A 22,516-nucleotide genomic window follows, 5' to 3' on the forward strand; every position below is an offset into this window, starting at 1 on the left:
TCTTATTTCTCTCACCTCTCCTCCTCTCAAATACCTGTTTTTCTACCTCTCTCTCTCACTTCTTCATGTATGGAGTGAAAGAGCCTACTAATTGTGAAGAAGGTAATGTCTTCACGTCAGTGTTGGACAGCAGTGTGTGAGAGCTGACCACTGTCATGACACAACCAATGAGTTGTTATTTTCTCAGGCTCCAACATCTCTTCTTCACACTCAAAAGTAGCATCAATTATCACATTTTTGACATCCTGTCTAAATCCATCACACAGGAGACATGAAGCCAGCCTGGCTGTTTATACAATGAAGAAGTGAAACTGTGACGTGGCCCTTCCTCTTTCCTCTGTCGGAACCTATGATTAGGGTCAAAATTACACTTCTTCTTATGCTTGTCACAAACTGGTTGAATTATTCTGAGTGGCAGGAACAGCTATCTCTCCTACTTTCCTTGCATTGGTTTTGTTTATGCTGTAAAACATTGCCAGGTTATGGAAATTCAGCTCTGATTAGAAAATATTGTTGAAGAACTGAAGTTAATTTGATAAACTGAGACCCTGCGTTGTGAAGAGACATGGAGGCTGTTTTAGGAATGTTGGTGATCTCAGCAGGAGTGTCTCATGGTAAGAAACATCTTTATAGGTGTTGGTTTTCCTCTTCCTTTATCAGAATATAATATCAGGAGTCTTGTATATCATGAAGCAGAAATGACGGATGATAATAGACAATATTCAGAACACGATAGAAGACAGTTGTCTCTTTACTCACTGTCCCATGATAATGATCACTGACTTAATGATCCCTATTATGTTGATGCTGTTGGTTTGGTTATACTGTTAGTCACTTGTATGCTCATCTGAAAAATGATACATGACTTGACATGGGTTAGAACAGTGATAGTCACTACAGTGTCTTATCTTCTTGATCTTCAGGCTTGGAGACTTCCTGTGATGCTAGAGAAAATGGATCTCAGTGTTATGGAGCTCTGGGAGGAACTGTCTATCTCCAGCTGGTGACTGATGCCACGAGATATGATCAACTCTCATTTTTGAAAGGCTCAACTGGTGCTAAAACAGAGATACTCAAAACGAAGAAGGACAAATGGGTAATAAGAGACACCCCGATTAGAGTACACTTCTTTATAAACAATGGGACATTTAGGTTAAATAACACAAGAAGTACGGATTCTGGTGAATACCTGATAGAAACATTTAATTCAGTAGGGTTAGCATCAGGGACCAGAGGACTACAACTGTTCATCGAAGGTAAATAACTAACTTTCCAAATAATAACTTTCCAAATAATTATTACATATGACAACTTTGACAAGCTATTGCTCTGGCTGAACTACAAATATGTGACGACATAATAATACAAATAATGAGAAATGCATTTTATGTGTAACCATGGAGTCATTTTATTTTCATAGTCTACTGTAGTTGGTACATAGAGTCATAACCACATCCATCAACATTAAATCATCTGTTGGTTATTTGAAATGCAATCATTATGTGTCATGAATCTGCTGCTTCTGTTGACTACAGTAGTTTCTGTGGCTTTCAAGAAGAATGGCTGGTGTTGTGTTCTAATATGTTTTGCCCTCTTACTACAGTTACGTATCCTTCTTCCCCCACAGCTCCAGTGTCCTCTCCTCAGCTGTCCTCTGAGTGTCTGTCCCATGGAGAGATGAGGGTGTTCTGCTCCTCTGAGGGGGATGGTCCCCAGTACAGCTGGACTCTGGATGGACAGACGCTGAGAGACACTGAGACCTCTCCTGGTGAAGAGACAAACACCATCACTCTGAAGAAAGGCCTGTCAGGAAATCTCACCTGTACCATCAGAAACTACATCAGCAGTGATACTGTCAGCAGGAGAATCTTACCTTGTCCAGGTAATCTACTGTTTAATTTACTTTGTTTAAAAAACATTATGATCAACAATATCAATGATTAATGATAATAATGATGATGATTATAATGATCAATGATCAATTCTTATCAATAAGAATTTACCTGTTTCGAAACAGCACTATCCATTTGCCAGTATTTACATGTAATTCAGATACGCATGTGATTACTGTTGTTTGGATTGCCTACAGGGCTGATATATGTTACCTGCACCTTATCCAACGGGACAAAGGTATCAGAGTGGGTGAATGCCACTGGTAATACCCTGTGTGTTGAGCCTACAACAGTGGCGACTGTGACTGTGACTGAGGCTCCCGTCAGTAAAACCTCCACTGGTAAGGGCCAGGGGCAGGATATTTTCAATGATGTACTCTGTGTCATTATGTTTAGCTTAACAGACACATCATGCAAAATAATACAATATTATATTTATGATGATAATGATGATGATGATGATGATGATGATGATGATGATGATGGTGATTGACGTCATCGGCATCATCATCATAATCATGACCTCTAGGGTCGTTCCACAAAATTAGTCCCTATTTGATCTTTTCTTCAATACAGACCACATAGAGAATTCAATATCTCCGATTTTCTATATGAAAAAACAGTTGCTATCCTGCCAAAATGCAGCATTTTGACACGTCCCTCTGTCACCCTCTGTGACTTCTAGAAAGATTTTATCCCACTTAATCCCAAAATGTCTCCCAGTGTTCACCATTATTGTAAAGCCTTATTTTGTTGCTTTGCCAAAGTAATTTCTGAAGATTTGTCTTTATTTCATGTAATTGTTTTTTATTTATTTTTATTTAACCTTTATTTAACTAGGCAAGTCAGTTAAGAACAAATTCTTATTTACAATGACGGCCTACCAAAAGGCAAAAAAGCCTGGGCCTGGGATTAATAAATAATAATCATTAATAAATGATTTGGGCCTGGGATTAGTAAATAATAATAAATAAAAAAATACAATATAAATATAGGACAAAACACATCACAACAAGAGAGACAACACAACACTACATGAAGACAGACCTAAGACAACAATATAGCAAGGCAGCAACACATTACAACACAGCATGGTAGCAACACAACATAACAACAACAACATGGTAGCAACACAACATGGTAGCAGCACAAAACATGGTACAAACATTATTGGGCACAGTTGGGCAAAGACAACAGCACAAAGAACAAAAAGGTAGAGACAACAATACATCACACAAAGCAGCCACAACTGTCAGTAAGAGTGATTAAGTCTTTGAATGAAGAGATTGAGTTAAAACTGTCCAGTTTGAGTGTTTGTTGCAGCTCGTTCCAGTCGCTAGCTGCAGCGAACTGAAAAGAGGAGCGACCCAGGGATGTGTGTGCTTTGGGGACTTTTTAAAGAATGTGACTGGTAGAACCGGTGTTGGATGTGGGCTGCAGTAGATATCTCAGATAAACGGGAGTGAGGCCAAAAGAGGGTTTTATAAATAACCATCAACCAGTGGGTCTTGAGAGATGACCAGTTTACAGAGGTGTATAGAGTGCAGTGATGTGTCCTATAAGGAGCATTGGTGGCAAATCTGATGGCCAAATGGTAAAGAACATCTAGCCACTCGAGAGATTAATGATTCATTTTCAGGTTACACTACCCAAAAGGGACTAATTTCACGGAACGACCCTCTTGAAGTAGCAGCATCATAGCATTTGTCACATCTCAACTATATGAGATGTGTGATTCCTTTAAATGTTTTATTGCCACCAGGGTTTATATATGTTAACTGTATGTATTGTTATTTATTAGGGATCCCCATTAGCTGTTGCCAAGGCAGCAGCTAGTTTTCCTGGAGTCCAAACACATTAAGGAACAAAAGATAAACAGTACGTCATACAACATTATTACACCACTACATATCTGCAATACAAAATGTAGAATACGACCATACAACAATATTACAATGGAAGTGTGTGTGTAGAGTGCATGTGCTAGCGTTTGTGTGCGTATGTGTTTGTCTGTACCTGTGTGTGTGTCTCTTACAGTAGCCGCTGTTCCATAAGGTGTATTTTCATTTTTTAAATCTGATTCTACTGCTTGCATTAGTTACCTGATGATGTGGAATAGAGTTCCATGTAGTCATGGCTCTACGTAGTACTGTGCGCCTACCATAGTCTGTTCTGGACTTGGGGATTGTGAAGAGACCTCTGGTGGCATGTCTTGTGGGGTATGCATGGGTGTCCGAGCTGTGTGCTATTAGTTTAAACAGCTTGTCAACACTTCTTACAAAAACAGGTAGTGATGAAGTCTATCTCTCCTCCACTTTGAGCCATGAGAGATTGACATGCATATTATTAATGTTAGCTCTCCATTGACATTTATGACAATCCAGGGTTACTTCAAGCAGTTTAGTCGCCTAAATTTACTCCATTTCCACACTAGTCATTACAAGATTTAGTTGAGGTTTAGGGTTTAGTGAATGATTTGTCCCAAATACAATGCTTTTAGTTTTTGAAATATTTAGGACAAACGTATTCCTTGCCACCCATTCTGAAACAAACTGCAGCTTTTTGTTAAGTGTTGCAGTCATTTCAGTCGCTGTAGTAGCTAACATGGATAGTGTTGAGTCATCCACATACATAGACACATTGGCTATATGAGCCAGTAAAGGGGGTTTTACTATTCTTGGGTAGTGGAATAACTTTTGCTTCCCTCCAGGCCTGAGGGCACACACTTTCTAGTAGGTTTAGATTGACAATATGGCAAATAGGAGTGGCAATATCGTCTGCTATTATCCTCAGTAATTTTCCATCCAAGTTGTCAGACCCTGGTGGCTTGTCATTGTTGATAGACAACAATCATTTTTTCACATCTTCCACACTCACTTTACGGAATTCAAAATTACAATGCTTGTGTTTCATAATTTGGTCTGTTCTGCTTGGATGTGTAGTGTTGGCATTTGTTGCTGGCATGTCATGCCTAAGTTTGCTAATCTTGCAAGTGAAGAAATCATTAAAGTAGTTGGCAATATCAGTGGGTTTTGTAATGAATGAGCCATCTGATTCAATGAATGATGGAGCTGAGTTTCCCTTTTTTGCCCAAAATTTCATTTAAGGTGTTGCAAAGTTTATTACTATCAATGTTTATGTCATATATCTTTTTTTCATGGTATAGATTCTATATTTTTATTCAGTTTAGTCACATGATTTCTCAATTTGCAGTACGTTTGCCAATCGGTGGGGCTGCCTGACTTATTTGCCATTCCTTTTGCCACATCCGTATCAACCATACCATTTTTCAATTTCTCGCCTTTCCAAGGGGATTTAACATTTCTTACAGTCATTTTCTTAATGGGTGCCTGTTTATTCGTAACTGGAAAAAGCAATTTCATAAATGTGTCAAGTGCAGCGTCTGGTTGCTCCTCATTGCACCACAGACCAGCAAATATTTTTTACATCTTCAACATAAGAATCACTACTAACTTATCGTGTGACCTCTTATACCCAATATTAGGCCCAGCATTTGGATCTTTGGTTTTCCCATATGTGGCTACTATATTGTGATCACTACATCCAATGGATTTGAATACTGCTTCAAAGCAGTTGCATTAGTAAAGATGTGATACATGTTGATGATTTAACTCCTGTGCTGTTTGTAACTACCCTGGTAGGTTGACTGACAACCTGAACCAGGTTGCAGGCACTAGTTACAGTTTGAAGCTTTTGCTTGAGTGGGCAACTTGATGAAAGCCAGTCAATATTGAAATCACCCCAAAAATATACCTCTCTGTTGATATCACATATATTATCAAGCCAGATGGCAAAATGGCGCCGACAGACATGGGAGCTCTGCTTCTAGCTCCTATGCAACTCTGCAGTATTTAGCTTTTTTGTGTGCTAGTTCTTAGTTTATTAGCCCAGAACGTTTTTTTGTGTCATTTCATACAGCCGGGAAGAACTTTTGGATATCAGAGATGTGGTAAATCACCAGCATTTACGATCAGGAATTTTACAAATTGGATCCTTTTTTCGTACCTGTCACGAGAATTCTCAATCCCAATGATGAACAATCACTATAGCTTTGACCAATTCCCCCTAGGTTGTAAAGCTAGGGTTAATAAGAATTAGGTAAAGACTCAGCTTATGCAAAATGTTCGTGCAGTTTATTCATGAGAGCTCGAAAGACAAAAATGAGGACTCAGTCCTTTTATAATATACACACACATTCCTATCTTTAGGTCACTCCCTTCTCAAACAACCAGTACTTTTCCACTAACCACATTATAGAGAAAGAATCATCAATCTTGTCACATTCTTCAAAGCTTTCACTTCCCCTCCCCCGTTGGGGCCCTCTTGGTTAGAAAACCTCTAATGGGGCCTCCCGGGTGGCGCAGTGGTCTAGAGCACTGCATCGCAGTGCTATGCTGCGCCACCAGAGTCTGGGTTCGCGCCCAGGCTCTGTCGCAGCCGGCCGCGACCGGGAGACCCGTGGGGCGACGCACAATTGGCTTAGCGTCGTCCGGGTGAGGGAGGGTTTGGCCGGTAGGGATATCCTTGTCTCATCGCGCACCAGCGACTCCTGTGGCGGGCCGGGCGCAGTGCGCGCTAACTGAGGGAGGCGGGTGCACGGTGTTTCCTCCGACACATTGGTGCGGCTGGCTTCCGGGTTGGAGGCGCGCTGTGTTAAGAAGCAGTGCGGCTTGGTTGGGTTGTGCCTCGGAGGACGCATGACTTTCGACCTTCGTCTCTCCCGAGCCCGTACGGGAGTTGTAGCGATGAGACAAGATAGTAATTACTAGCGATTGGATACCACGAAAATTGGGGAGAAAAGGGAATAAAATTTAAAAAAAAAAAAAGAAAAAAAAAAGAAAACCTCTAATGGTTTTCCACTATCTGTTTTACAACCTCTCCCTGCTTACATCCCTACAAAATAATATAATACCCCAGTATCATAATTCAAACAGAGCTACACACATCCTCAGATTATCCTCTTATGATTCTCAAACATTTCACACCGTTATACAATTTCAGAGTGGAATACTTTAGCCATTATCCCAAAACATACAAATTATTCTATCAGTACCCCACAGGGCAATTGAACATATCCCAGAGGCTGCTCCAAGACGCCGCCGGCAAAGAAGAGGAATTCGGAGTGGAATCCTAAACCGACTCAGGAGGCTTGCAAACCACCCCCTGCTTCAGAGTATTTTACCTGCTAATGTTCAGTCCCTGGACAATAAAGTAGACGACCTCAGGGCGAGGATCTCCTTCCAGAGACACATCAGGGACCTTAACTTCTCTAGGGTAGGGGGTTAGCTTTTTCACGTTTGGATGAAAAGCATACCCAAATTCAACTGCCAGCTACTCATCCCCAGAAGATAAGATATGCATATTATTAGTAGATTTGGATAGAAAACACTCTGAATTTTCTAAAACTGTTTGAATCATGTCTGTGAGTTAACTTCTTCAGGCTGCAAGCCCGACACCGGTACAATTATGACAACATCCAGCTCAAGTGCAGGGCGCAAAATTCAGAATATATTTTTTAGAAATATTTAACTTTCACACATTAACAAGTCCAATACAGCATTTGAAAGATAAACATCTTGTGAATCCAGCCAACATGTCCGATTTTTAAAATGTTTTACAGCGAAAACACCACGTATATTTATGTTAGCTCACCACCAAATACAAAAAAGGACAGACATTTTTCACAGCACAGGTAGCATGCACAAAGCCAACCTAACTAACCAAGATCTAACCAAGAAACAACTTCATCAGATGACAGTCCTATAACATGTTACACAATAAATCTATGTTTTGTTCGAAAAATGTGCATATTTGAGGTATAAATCAGTTTTACATTGATGCTACCGTCACTGCTACCGTCAGAAATAGCACCGAAGCAACCAGAGTAATTACAGACACCAACGTCAAATACCTAAATACTCATCATAAAACATTTCTGAAAAATATATGGTGTATAGCAAATGAAAGACAAAGATCTTGTGAATACAGCAAATATTTTAGATTTTTTAAGTGTTTTACAGCGAAAACACAATATAGCGTTATATTAGCTTACTACAATAGCTAACACACAACAGCATTGATTCAAGGCAAACGGTAGCGATAGCACAGTTCGACAGATATATGAAATAGCATCCCAAAATGGGTCCTACTTTTGGTGATCTTCCATCAGAATGTTGTACAAGGGGTCCTTTGTCCAGAACAGTCGTTGTTTGGATTTAGAACGACCTCTTTCCCTCTTGAATTAGCAAGCACACTGGCCCAGTGGCGCGAAGCTCTCCTTCGTGAACAAAGTCAAACAACCCAACACGCCTAACGTCCCGAATAAATTTCAATAATCTCATAAAACTATTTTGAAAAAACATAATTTACGATGATATTGTAACATGTATCAAATAAAATCATAGCCGGAGATAGTATTCGCCTATAACGACAGCTTTCCAGAAGGCGATTCCAGGTTCATCTTTGCGCTTTCGAAAAAACAGGAAATGGTGGACACGTCATTCCAAGAGGATTTATTCCACCTCAGACCAAGATAATCACTTCATTTCTTCTCTCACTTCCTCTTGACATCTAGGGGAAGGTGTATGACGTGCATGTATACCAATACGTATCATGCCCATTTATAGGCAAGCCCTTGAACAGAGACTTCGATTTCAGAAATCTCACTTCCTGTCAGGAAGTGGGCTGCAGAATGAGTTCTGTTTCACTCAGAGAAATAATTCAAACGGTTTTAGAAACTAGAGAGTGTTTTCTATCCAATAGTAATAATAATATGCATATTGTACGAGCAAGAATTGAGTACGAGGCCGTTTGAAATGGGCACCTTTTTCCAAGTTACTCAATACTGCACCTGCACCCATAAGAAGTTAAACAGAACTTATTTAGCAGGCGAAACCCCGAGGACAAACCATTCGGATTTTTTATTTTTTGAGGTCACTCTCTTTTCAATGAGATTTCATTGGGAAACCAGATTTCTAAGCGAATTGCTTGCAGTTCCTACGGCTTCCACTGGATGTCAACAGTCCTGAGAAATTGGTTGAGGGTATTCCTTTGTGTAATGAAGAAATACGGCCATCTTGAAGTCTAGTCACTCTAGGTGTCCTGTTTGATTGAAGCGCATGACCAGAAGGCATGCTACATTTGGTTTTAATCCTGTATTGAACACAGATCATCCCGCCTTCAATTTTATCGATTATTAACGTTAGAAAATACCTAAAGTTGTATTACAAAAGTAGTTTGAAATTTTTTGGCAAAGTTTACAGGTAACCTTTGAGATATTTTGTCGTCACGTTTGAGCAAGTTGGAACCTGTGTTTTTCTGGATCAAACGCGCCAAATAAATGGACATTTTGGATATATATCGACGGAATTAATCAGACAAAAGGACCAGTTGTGATGTTTATGGGACATATTGGAGTGCCAACAACAGAAGCTCGTCAAAGGTAAGGCATGAATTATATTTTTATTTCTGCGTTTTGTGTCGCGTCTGCAGGGTTGAAATATGCGTATCTCTCTTTGTTTACAATGTTGCTATACTCAGATGATAGCATCGTATGCTTTCGCCGAAAAGCCTATTTGAATTCTGACGCTGGCTGGATTCACAACCAGTATAGCTTTAATTTGTGTTTTTTTCATGTGTGATTTAATGAAAGTTTGATTTTATAGTAATTTCATAGTAATTAATTTGAATATGGCGCTCTGCATTTTCTCAGGCTTTTTGCCAAGTGAGACAGTAGCGTCTTGCCTAAACTCAGATTTTTGTATATAAATATGAACTTTACCGAACAATAAATACATGTATTGTGTAACATGAAGTCCTATGAGTGTCATCTGATGAAGATCATCAAAGGTTAGTGATTAATTGTATCTTTATTTCTGCTTTTTGTTACTGCTCTCTTTGGCTCATACCTAACATAATCGTTTGGTGTGCTTTCGTTGTAAAAGCTTTTTGAAATCGGACACTTAGGCTCGATTTACAACAAGTGTAGCTTTAAAATGGTGTAAAATACTTGTATGTTTGAGGAATTTAAATTATGGGATTTCTGTTGTTTTGAATTTGGCGCCCTGCAGTTTTACTGGCTGTTGACGAGGTGGGACGCTACCGTCCCACATACCCTAGAGAAGTTAACATACTCTGTTTCACGGAATCATGGCTCTCTCTGGATATACTGTCCCTGTCCATACAGCCAGCTGGGTTCTCGGTACATTGCGCATACAGGAAAAAAGAACTCTCCGGGAAGAAGAAATGCGGTGGTGTATGTTTCATGATTTACTACCCATGGTGTGATTCTGATAACGTAAAAAAAGTCATTTTGTTCACCCGACTTAGTATACCTCACAATACAATGCAGACCGTATTACCTCCCAAGAGAATTCTCTTTGGTTAAAGTCACAGCCGTGTATATTCCCTTTCAAGCCAATACAATGACAGCCCTCAAGGAACTGCACTGGACTTTGTGCAAACTGGAAACCACATGTCCTGAGGCAGCATTTATTGTAGCTGGGGATTTTAAGAATGCAAATTTGAGGAAAACTCAACCAAAGTTCTATCAACTGTCACGCCCTGGCCTTAGTTACCTTTGTTTTCTTTATTATTTTAGTTAGGTCAGGGTGTGACATGGGGGATGTATGTGTTTTGTATTGTCTAGGGGTTTTGTATGTTTATGGGGCAGTGTCTAGTCTAGGTGTATGTATGTCTACGGTTGCCTAGATTGGTTCTCAATTAGAGACAGCTGTCTATCGTTGTCTCTGATTTGGAACCATATTTAGGCAGCCATATTCATTGGGTAGTTCGTGGGTTATTGTCTATGTCTATGTGTAGTGTTTGTGTCAGCACTATTTGTTTATAGCGCCACGTTTGTTCGTTTGTTGTTTTGTAGTTTGTTTAAGTGTTCTTCGTTTCTTCTTCATTAAATAGAAGAATGCATTGTTATCACGCTGCGCCCTGGTCCTCCTCTCTTCCACCATATAACGATCGTGACAGAATAACCCAACAACCAAGGACCAAGCAGCGTGGTAAAGGACAGCAGCAGCAGCGGCAAAATACACAGGACTCCTGGACATGGGAAGAAGTTCTGGACGGTAAGGGACCCTGGGTTTAAGCTGGAGAATATTGCTGCCCTCGTGAAGAGCTGGAGGCAGCTAAAGCCGAGAGGCGGTGGTATGAGGAGGCAGCACGGAATTGCGGCTGGAAGCCAGAGAGGCAGCCCCAAAAATTTCTTGGGAGGGGGTTCTCGGGGAGTGTGGCGAAGTCAGGTAGGAGACCTGTGCCAACTCCCCGTGCTTACCGTGGAGAGCGAGAGTACGGGCAGACACCGTGTTATGCGGAAGAGCGCACGGTGTCTCCGGTATGGGTGCATAGCCCGGTGCAGTACATCCCAGCTCCACGTATCGGCCGGGCTAGATTGAGCATTGAGCCAGGTGCCATGAAGCCGGCTCAACGCATCTGGTCTCCATTGCGTCTCCTCGGGCCGGTGTACATGGCACCAGCCTTACGCATGGTGTACCCGGTTCGCCAGCACAGCCCAGTGCGGGTTATTCCACCTCCCCGCACTGGTCGGGCTACGGGGAGCATTCAACCAGGTAAGGTTGGGCAGGCTCGGTGCTCAAGGGAGCCAGTACGCCTTCACGGTCCGGTATATCCGGTGCCACCTCCTCGCTGCTGTCCAGTACCACCAGTGCCAACACCACGCACCAGGATTCCTGTGCGTCTACAGAACTCTGTTCCTCCTCCACGCACCACAGGGTGGTGTGTGTCTCCAGCCCGGTACCACCAGTTCCGGCACCACGCACCAAGCCTATTGTGCGTATCCAGAGCCCTGTACGCACTGTTGTTTCTCCCCGCACTAGCCTTGAGGTGCGTGGCTACAGCCCGGTACCACCAGTTCCGGCACCACGCACCAGGCCTATAGTGCGCTTTGAGAATCCAGTGTGCCCTGTTCCTGCTCCCCGCACTAGCCTAGTGGTGCGTGTCTCCAGTCCGGTACCACCAGTTCCGGCACCACGCACCAGGCCTACTGTGCGCCTCAGCAGGTCAGAGTCGGCCGTCTGCCCAGCGCCATCTGAGCTGCCTGCCTGCCCAGCGCCATCTGAGCCGCCCGTCTGTCCCGAGCCGTGAGAGCCGCCCGTCTGTCCCGAGCCATCAGAGCCGCCCGTATGTCCCGAGCCGTCAGAGCCGCCCGTCTGTCCCGAGCCGTCAGAGCCGCCCGTCTGTCCCGAGCCGTCAGAGCCGCCCGTCTGTCCCGAGCCATTAGAGCCGTCCGTCAGTCAGGAGCCGCTAGAGCCGCCTGCCAGTCAGGAGCCGCCAGAGCCGCCCGCCAGTCAGGAGCCGCCAGAGCCGCCCGCCAGTCAGGAGCTGCCAGAGCCGCCCGCCAGTCAGGAGCTGCCAGAGCTGCCCGCCAGTCAGGAACTGCCAGAGCCGCCCGCCAGTCAGGAGCCGCCAGAGCCGCCCGCCAGTCAGGAGCTGCCAGAGCCGCCCGCCAGTCAGGAGCTGCTAGAGCTGCCCGCCAGTCAGGAGCTGCTAGAGCTGCCCGCCAGTCAGGAGCTGATAGAGCCGCCCGCCAGTCAGGAGCTGCCAAAGCCGCCCGCCAGTCAGGAGCTGCCGGAGCCGCCCGCCAGTCAGGAGCGGCCAGAGTCGCCCGCCAGTCATGAGTCGCCCGCCAGTCATGAGTCGCCCGCCAGTCATGAGCCGCCCTCCAGTCATGAGCCGCCCTCCAGTCATGAGCCGCCCTCCAGTCATGAGCTGCCCGCCAGTCATGAGCTGCCCGCCAGTCATGAGCTGCCCTCCAGTCATGAGCTGCCCGCCAGTCATGAGCTGCCCTCCAGTCATGAGCTGCCCTCCAGACATGAGCTGCCATTAGTCCGGAGCTGCCCTTCAGTCCGGAGCTGCCCCTCTGTCCTGAGCTACCTCTCTGTCTTAAGCTACCTCTCTGTCATAAGCTACCTCTCTGTCATGAGCTGTCCCTGAGTCCGGAGGAGTTTCCTCAGTCTAGTGGGGACCTTTGTGAAGGTTCCTAGGCCAAGGTCGGCGGTGAGGGTCGCCACTCAAAGGACACATAAGGAAGCGAACAAAGTCAATGGTGGAGTGGGATCCTCGTCCAGCGCCGGAGCCGCCACCGCGGACAGATGCCCACCCAGACCCTCCCCTAGAGTTTTAGGTGGTGCGTTCGGAGTCCGCACCTCAGGAGGGGGGTACTGTCACGTTCTGACCATAGTTCTTGTGTGTTTTACTTGTTTTAGTGTTGGTCAGGACGTGAGCTGGGTGGGCATTCTATGTTGTGTGTCTAGTTTGTCTGTTTCTATGTTTGGCCTAATATGGTATTCAATCAGAGGCAGGTGTTTTGTGTTGTCTCTGATTGGGAATCATATTTAGGTGGCTTGTTTTGTTTTGTCTTCTGTCTTTGTGTTCTGCACCAGATAGGACTGTCTCGGTTTCCACATTTGTTATTTTGTATTTTGTATAGTGTTCAGGTTATCGTCTCTTTGTTTATTAAATATGTTGAACACTAGCCGCGCTGCATTTTGGTCCTCTCCTTCACCAACAGAAGAAAACCGTTACAGAACCACCCACCTAACTCGGACCAAGCACCGTTACAAGGCACCAGGGAATCCAGCAGCAATTAGTGTGGGAACCTCTGAGGTCCCAGACACAAGGGTTGGGAAACCTTGCTAGCTTGATACTGATAGCTACCAGCTAGGCTAGTAGCTAAGCTACGGTAAACAACTTCAGGCTTTTTGGTCTGGCAGGATCCCGGTACAGATAGTAGCTGTCACAGCAACTGAGGCTAACCGCAATGCAGGATCCAAAATAAAAAGTATTTAAATAAAACTTGGCAAGGAAACACTGTCACAACTTTCAAAGACAATAAAGTGAGGAGACAAAGACTTCATGGTGGGTTATTGAGGCTGATAATACCCTACAACAGTGGCACTCACAACTGTGATAGAGGCAACCACTGGTAAGAGGCATGAAACCTTAATAATTGCTCAACATGTCCCAGCCACAATAAATAATTTTACTGCGGTCTGCCTTTAACAGAACATTCAGCAGAAATCTCCTCATGGGCTGGTAGATTTTATGTTGAAAGCAGATCTTACCGCAGTTCATTTTCATGGATTTGATTAATTAGCTGATTAGTTAATTTAGGTGTTATACCTTCTCTCTTCTGTCCCCCAGGAACTGGGTTCAATGTGTTTATTTATTTCCAACTTGCTGAAGTCTTCATTCTTCTGACAGTCTGTCTGGGATCATACTGGTTTTACAAGAAAACCTGTCCTCAAGAACAAGGTCAGTATAATGCATCATTGTACCTTTGTTTAACGTATTTTGTTTGATAAGTAAAATGGTATTATTATTCTTAATTCGCTCTCTCCCCCTCTCTCTCTCTCTCGCTCACTCTCTTTTTCTCTCTCTCCAGATGATGGTGAGTAAGCAGAGTGATTGCTGTCTCTCAGGTTGATCATGGTGGGACCCAAAGGGGGGTGTTGATGTCATGAAAGTTGCCATGGGGACCATGACTGATGACTAATGATGATGTTATACTGATTATTGCTGTTTTAATTTTAATCAAGCTCAAACTCAAAGCACAGTCATATTTAGTTATTTTGACATACATTTGTAAAGTTTCATAATGTTCCATAAGACCTGCCCTTAACAAATTAATAATGAATGATCTATGTGATGGTGCTAATTTAACATTTGAATTAGTAGTGTTTTTGTGGTTTTTCATTTGTACATACAGTTACATAAACTAATGAAAATGCTATTGTGTTTTTGAAAATACATTTTTCTTTCATATTCGAATGTGACCTATGACCTTCACAAACACATTTTTTATTTTGCGAAAGCAAATATGTAGAGTTCAAAAGGTACTTACACTCAAAACCATGAAAATGAATAACCCAAGGAAATGCAAGGAAATGCAAAAATAATGCACTTAATTTAATCAATGCTTAATAGTATACAAAAAGGTGCTAGAAAACAAAAAACAGGGGGTGCGTTTTGACCTCATGCGTTTATTAGTGCTGTATAAACAAATTATTAAGATATGTACTTAAATGGGGATCTGTAACAGACACTTCCATTCTTACTGTAACTTCATCATGTTTTGATTTGATGTATTATTTGTGTGATTATGAATTCATAGAAATAAAAGCAAACTACTTTTGAAACATTCTGGACCTTGAGAATGGCGCCGAAGGAGATGACTGCCGTTTTACGATCCTGTAACCAATTGTGCTATTGTGTATGTTTTTTCACGTTATTTGTAACTTATTTTGAACATAATGTTTCTGCCATCGTGTCTTATGACCGAAAAAAGCTTCTAGATATCAGGACAGCGGTTACTCACCCCATGCTGGAGGAATACTTTTTCTTCAACGCGACGGACGGGATGGATTTATTTCAGACGCCCGACAAGACCCTCATCCCCGTCATTCACAGGAGATAGAGACGGAGGTATTGGGGACGAAGGTCCCGCTTGCCTTGTAAGGAGGGTAGTCTACCTTTACCATCGGTCCTATTAGCCAACGTACAATCAATCGATAATAAAATAGACAAACTACAATCACGTAAATCCACCAACCGGACTGTCATGATATATAATGATAGGAGACAGGCGCAGGAATACAAAATATTTTTATTTATTTCTCTAGCCAAAATAGCATACGTCATGAACATGACAATGACGAAGCCCAAAACAAACACGTGTATATATATAACACAGGGCTGTAACCCAAACAAAGAGTGAGATGTAATCCTCTAATAAATACACGGGACGAGACCCGTAATAACAAGTGCACACTAACACGGTAACAAGCAAGCTGATAGAAGAAAGCACAGGTACTCACAAGACCAACGGACATTGAACAATAATCAGCTTGCTTGGACAATGGGGAACAGAGGGCACATATATACACCTACTAATCAGGGAGAATGGGAACCAGGTGTGCGTAATGAGACAAGACAGTCTGGGGTTGGGGGGGTAACCATCCAGTTCAGTGACGCCTAGAAGGCGGGTGACCTAGACCTCCGGATCTGGTGAACGTAATGAGCAGCAGTACTGGGGGAATCCGTGACAGGGACATTAAAAACTGCAACTTCTTATGTTTCATCTGAGTCGTGGCTGAACGATGACATGAATAACATACAGCTGGCGGGTTAAAAGCTTAAGCTTAAGAAGATTAAAACAGCGGCCTCTGGTAAGACAAGGGGTGGTGCACAAAATTTAAGGAAGTCTCGAGGTCTTGCTCCCCTGAGGTAGAGTATCTCATCATTAGCTGTAGACCACAATATTTACCAAGAGAGTTTTCATCTGTATTTTTCGTAGCTGTCTATATACCACCACAAACCGATGCTGGCACTAAAACCACACTCAATGAACTGTATACGGCCATAAGCAAACAAGAAAACGCTCATCCAGAGGCGACGCTCCTAGTGGCTGGGGACTTTAATGCAGGGAAACTTAAATCAGTTTTACCTAATTTCTACCAGTATGTTAAATGTGCAACCAGAGGGAAAAAAAACACTGGACCACATTTACTCCACACACAGAGACGCGTGCAAAGCTCTCCCTCGCCCTCCATTTGGCAAATCTAACCTTAACTATATCCTCCTGATTCCCGCTTACAAGCAAAAACTAAAGCAGGAAACACCAGTGACTCGGTCAATAAGAAAGTGGTCAGATGAAACAGATTCTAAGCTACAGGACTGTTTTGCTAGCACAGACTGGATAATTTTCTGGGATTCTTCCGATGGCATTGAGGAGTACACCACATCAGTCTCTGGCTTCATCAATAAGTGCATCGATGACGTTGTCCCACTGTGACCGTACGTACATTCCCCAACCAGAAGCCATGGATTTCAGGCAACATCCGCACTGAGCTAAAGGGTAGAGCTGCCACTTTCAAGGAGCGGCACTCGAACCCGGAAGCTTATAAAAAATCCCGCTATGCCCTCTGATGAACCATCAAACAGGCAAAGTGTCAATACTGATTGGATCGTACTGCACTGGCTCCAACGCCTGCCGGATGTGGCAGAGCTTGCAAACTAATACAGACTACAAAGGGAAGCACAGCCGTGAGCTGCCCAGTGACACGAGCCTACCAGATGAGCTAAAATACTTATATGCTTGCTTCGAAGAAAGTAACATTGAAGAATGCATGAGAGCTTCAGCTGTTCCGGACGACTGGCTCAAACGCATTATGAAATAAAGAAATTCCACAAATGACCTTTTAACAAGGCCCACCTGTTCATTGAAATGCTTTCCAAGTGACTACCTCATGAAGCTGGTTGAGAGAATGCCAAGAGTCTGCAAAGCTGTCATCAGCTAAGTAGCGAAGTAATTACAATTTAGCAAATTAACACTGGAGTGATAGATGTGCAGATGATAATGTGCCAGTAGAAATACTTGTGAGCAAAGGAGCAAAAAAGGTAGTTGGATGAGCTATTTACAGATGGGATATGTACAGCTGCAGCGATCGGCAAGCTGCTCAAATAGCTGATGCTTAAAGTTAGTGAGGGAGATATAAGTCTCCAACTTCAGCAATTTTTGCCATTCGTTCCAGTCATTGGCAGCAGAGAACTGGAAGGAAAGGCGGCAAAAGAAGGTGTTGAATTTTGGGGATGACCAGTGAGCCAGGTCGATGAAGACAGCTGCACAGTACTGTCTTTTATCGATGGCGGTTATGATAATGTTTAGTACCTTGAGCGTGGCTAAGGTGCACCCGTGACCAGCTCGGAAACCGGATTGCACAGCGGAGAAGGTACGGTGGGATTCGAAATGGTCAGTGATCTGTTTGTTAACTTGGCTTTCGAAGTCTTTAGAAGGGCAGGGCAGGATGGATATAGGTCTGTAACAGTTTGGTTCTAGACTGTCACCCCCTTTGAAGAGGGGGATGACCGCGGCAGCTTTCCAATCTTTAGGATTCTCGGACGATAGGAAAGAGAGGTTGAACAGACTATTAATAGGGGTTGCAACAATGGCGGTGGATAATTTTAGAAACAGAGGGTCCAGATTGTCTAGCCCAGCTGATTTGTACGGGTCCAGGTTTTGCAGCTCTTTCAGAATATCTGCTATCTGGATTTGGGTGAAGGAGAAGCTGGGGAGGCTTGGTCAAGTTGCTGTGGGGGGTGCGGAGCTGTTTTCCTGGGGTAGGGGTAGCCAGGAGGAAAGCATGGCTAGCCGTAGAGAAATGCTTATTGAAATTCTCAATTATTTATCGGTGGTGACAGTGTTTCCTGGCCTCAGTGCAGTGGGCAGCTGGGAGGAGGTGCTCTTAATCTCCATGGACTTTACAGTGTCCCAGATCTTTTTGGAGTTATAGCTACAGAATGCAAATTTCTGTTTGAAAAATCTAGCCTTTTCTTTCCTAACTGACTGTGTGTATTGGTTCCTGACTTCCCTGAAAAGTTGCATATCGCTGGGACTATTCAATGCTAGTGCAGTACGCCACAGGATATTTTTGTGATGATCAAGGGCAGTCAGGTCTGGATTGAACCAAGGGCTACATCTGTTCTTAGTTCAATTTTATTGAACGTGGCATGCTTATTTAACCTGTCTAGCCCCAGCGTTCCGCTAGAGGAACTCCTTCCACATTCCACTGAAAAGGCAGAGCGCGAAATTCAAAAAGTATTTTTGAGAAATATTTAACTTTCACACATTAACAAGTCCAATACAGCAAATGAAAGATACACATCTTGAGAATCCAGTCAACATGTCCGATTTTTAAAATGTTTTACAGCGAAAACACCACATATATTTATGTTAGCTCGCCACCAAATACAAAAAAGCACAGACATTTTTCACAGCACAGGTAGCATGCACGAAACCAACCAAACTAACCAAGAACCAACCAAACTAACCAAGAAACAACTTCATCAGATGACAGTCCTATAACATGTTACACAATAAATCGATGTTTTGTTCGAAAAATGTGCATATTTGAGGTATAAATCAGTTTTACATTGCAGCTACCATCACAGCTACCATCAAAAATAGCACCGAAGCAGCCAGAGTAATTATAGAGACCAACGTGAAATACCTAAATACTCATCATAAAGCATTTCTGAAAAATACATGGTGTACAGCAAATTAAAAACAAACATCTTGTGAATCCAGCCAATATTTCCGATTTTTTAAGTGTTTTACAGCGAAAACACAATATAGCATTATATTAGCTTACTACAATAGCCTACCACACAACCGCATTCATTCATCAAGGCACGTTAGCGATAGCAATAGGCACGTTAGCGATAGCGAATAAACCAGCAAAAGATATTAATTTTCACTAACCTTCATAAACCTTCATCAGATGACAGTCCTATAACATCATATTACACAATACATACAGTGGGGAGAACAAGTATTTGATACACTGACAATTTTGCAGGTTTTCCTACTTACAAAGCATGTAGAGGTCTGTAATTTTTATCATAGGTACACTTCAACTGTGAGAGAAGGAATCTAAAACAAAAATCCAGAAAATCACATTGTATGATTTTTAAGTGATTCATTTGCATTTTATTGCATGACATAAGTATTTGATACGTCAGAAAAGCAGAACTTTATATTTGGTACAGAAACCTTTGTTTGCAATTACAGAGATCATACGTTTCCTGTAGTTCTTGACCAGGTTTGCACACACTGCAGCAGGGATTTTGGCCCACTCCTCCATACAGACCTTCTCCAGATCCTTCAGGTTTCGGGGCTGTCGCTGGGCAATACGGACTTTCAGCTCCCTCCAAAGATTTTCTATTGGGTTCAGGTCTGGAGACTGGCTAGGCCACTCCAGGACCTTGAGATGCTTCTTACGGAGCCACTCCTTAGTTGCCCTGGCTGTGTGTTTCAGGTCGTTGTCATTCTGAAAGACCCAGCCACGACCCATCTTCAATGCTCTTACTGAGGGAAGGAGGTTGTTGGCCAAGATCTCGCAATACATGGCCCCATCCATCCTCCCCTCAATACGGTGCAGTCGTCCTGTCCCCTTTGCAGAAAAGCATCCCCAAAGAATGATGTTTCCACCTCCATGCTTCACGGTTGGGATGGTGTTCTTGGGGTTGTACTCATCCTTCTATTCCTCCAAACACGGCGAGTGGAGTTTAGAGCAAAAAGCTCTATTTTTGTCTCATCAGACCACATGACCTTCTCCCATTCCTCCTCTGGATCATCCAGATGGTCATTGGCAAACTTCAGACGGGCCTGGACATGCGCTGGCTTGAGCAGGGGGACCTTGCGTGCGCTGCAGGATTTTAATCCATGACGGCGTAGTGTGTTACTAATGGTTTTCTTTGAGACTGTGGTCCCAGCTCTCTTCAGGTCATTGACCAGGTCCTGCCGTGTAGTTCTGGGCTGATCCCTCACATTCCTCATGATCATTGATGCCCCACGAGGTGAGATCTTGCATGGAGCCCCAGACTGAGGGTGATTGACCGTCATCTTGAACTTCTTCCATTTTCTAATAATTGTGCCAACAGTTGTTGCCTTCTCACCAAGCTGCTTGGCTATTGTCCTGTAGCCCATCCCAGCCTTGTACAGGTCTACAATTTATCCCTGATGTCCTTACACAGCTCTCTGGTCTTGGCCATTGTGGAGAGGTTGGAGTCTGTTTGATTGAGTGTGTGGACAGGTGTCTTTTATACAGGTAACGAGTTCAAACAGGTGCAGTTAATACAGGTAATGAGTGGAGAACAGGAGGGCTTCTTAAAGAAAAACTAACAGGTCTGTGAGAGCCGGAATTCTTACTGGTTGGTAGGTGATCAAATACTTATGTCATGCAATAAAATGCAAATTAATTACTTAAAAATCATACAATGTGATTTTCTGGATTTTTGTTTTAGATTCCGTCTCTCACAGTTGAAGTGTACCTATGATAAAAATGACAGACCTCTACATGCTTTGTAAGTAGGAAAACCTGCAAAATCGGCAGTGTATCAAATACTTGTTCTCCCCACTGTATATGGTTTGTTCGAAAATGTGCATATTTAGAGCTGAAATCCATGGTTACACATTCTGAAAACTTAGCATCTTTTTCCCAGAATGTTCGGATATTTTTCTGACACTCACCTATTCTGACCAAATAACTATTCATAAGCTTTACTAAAAAATACATGTTGTATAGGAAATGATAGATACACTAGTTCTTAATGCAATCGCCGTGTTAGAATTCTAAAAATAACTTCATTACGATATGCAGCTTACGTTATTGCGAGAGAGCCCCCAAAATCTGGGCACTAACTAAAAGTAAACATGTTCGACAGATATATGAAATACCATCATAAATGGGTCCTACTTTTTGATGATCTTCCATCAGAATGTTGTACAAGGGGTCCTTTGTCCAGAACAATCGTTGTTTGGTTTTAGAATGGCATTTTTCCCTCTCGAATGAGCAAGCAAAACTAGCTAAGTGGCGCTAAGCTCTCCTTCGTCACCAAACGCAAAGAACGCAACACGCCTAAACTCCCGAAAAAATTTCAATAATCTAATAAAACTATATTGAAAAAACATACTTCACGATGATATTATTACATTTATCAAATAAAATCAAAGCCGGAGATATAACACGTCTATAACGAATGCTTTTCAGAAGCCAATACTGGTGACCTTTATGCGCTTCCTGAACAAAGGAATTCTGGGGTCATGTCATTCGAAGCTGTCTCTTTTCACCATAGAAAGAGCTAGAGACCCCATTTCACCTCTCACAGCCTATTGACATCTAGTGGAAGGCGTATGAAGTGCATGTATACTAATAGAATTCAAGCAAACGATTAGGGAGGCCCTGGAACAGAGCCTGGATTTCAGATTTTTCACTTTCTGACAGGAAGTTTGCTGCAAAATGAGTTCTGTTTTACTCACAGATCTAATTCAAACGGTTTTAGAAACTTGAGAGTGTTTTCTATCCAATAGTAATAATAATATGCATATTGTACGAGCAAGAATAGAGTACGAGGCCGTTTAAATTGGGCACGATTTTCCCCCAAAGTGAAAATAGCGCCCTCTATCCTCAACAGGTTTTAAGACGGTGAGGAAATTGCTTTTAAAGAACAACCAGGCATCCTCTACTAATGGGATGAGGTCAAAATCCTTCCAGGATACCCGGTCCAGGTCGATGAGAAAGGCCTGCTCGCAGAAGTGTTTTAGGGAGCGTTTGACAGTGATGAGGGGTGGTTGATTGACTGCGGACCCATAACGGATGCAGGCAATGAGGCAGTGATCGCTGAGATCCTGATTGAAAACAGCAGAGGTGTATTTGGAGGGAAAGTTGGTCAGGATAATATCTATGAGGGTGCCCATATTTACGGATTTAGGGTTGTACCTGGTGGGTTCCTTGATGATTTGTGTGAGATTGAGGGCATCTCGCTTAGATTGTAGGACGGCCGGGGTGTTAAGCATATCCCATTTTAGGTCACCTAACAGAACAAACTCTAAAGATAGATGGGAGGCAATCAATTCACATATGGTGTCCAGGGCACAGCTGGGAGCTGAGGGGGGTCTATAACAGGCAGAAACAGTGAGAGACTTATTTCTGGAGAGATTACATTTTTTAATTAGAAGCTCAAGCTGTTTGGTCATAGACCTGGAAAGTATGACAGAACTTTACAGGCTATCT

General features: G+C 43.0%; 1 protein-coding gene across 6 annotated transcripts in view; it reads left to right on the forward strand.

Annotated features, from left to right (window-relative positions):
- The first annotated feature begins 376 nt into the window (after positions 1 to 376).
- LOC139581439 (hepatic and glial cell adhesion molecule-like) overlaps positions 377 to 22,516 on the forward strand; it is a 34,196-nt gene continuing 12,056 nt past the window's right edge. Inside the window, exons 1-7 of one of the 6 annotated variants that reach the window (XR_011676218.1) lie at positions 377 to 614; positions 924 to 1,256; positions 1,628 to 1,882; positions 2,090 to 2,233; positions 3,694 to 3,770; positions 14,088 to 14,198; positions 14,329 to 15,082. Coding sequence is in view for 5 of the 6 variants with exons in the window: in XM_071411203.1 (XP_071267304.1) it covers positions 566 to 614; positions 924 to 1,256; positions 1,628 to 1,882; positions 2,090 to 2,233; positions 14,088 to 14,198; positions 14,329 to 14,342 (906 nt within the window). In the remaining variant the exon portion in view is untranslated. Of the gene's footprint in view, positions 615 to 923; positions 1,257 to 1,627; positions 1,883 to 2,089; positions 2,234 to 3,693; positions 3,771 to 14,087; positions 14,199 to 14,328; positions 15,083 to 22,516 lie in introns of those variants that run through there. The other 5 variants (XM_071411203.1, XM_071411206.1, XM_071411202.1 and 2 more) reach the window with 5 other exon arrangements.

This window comes from Salvelinus alpinus, chromosome 7, assembly GCF_045679555.1.
Source record: "Salvelinus alpinus chromosome 7, SLU_Salpinus.1, whole genome shotgun sequence".
Classification (NCBI taxonomy): Eukaryota; Metazoa; Chordata; class Actinopteri; order Salmoniformes; family Salmonidae; genus Salvelinus; species Salvelinus alpinus.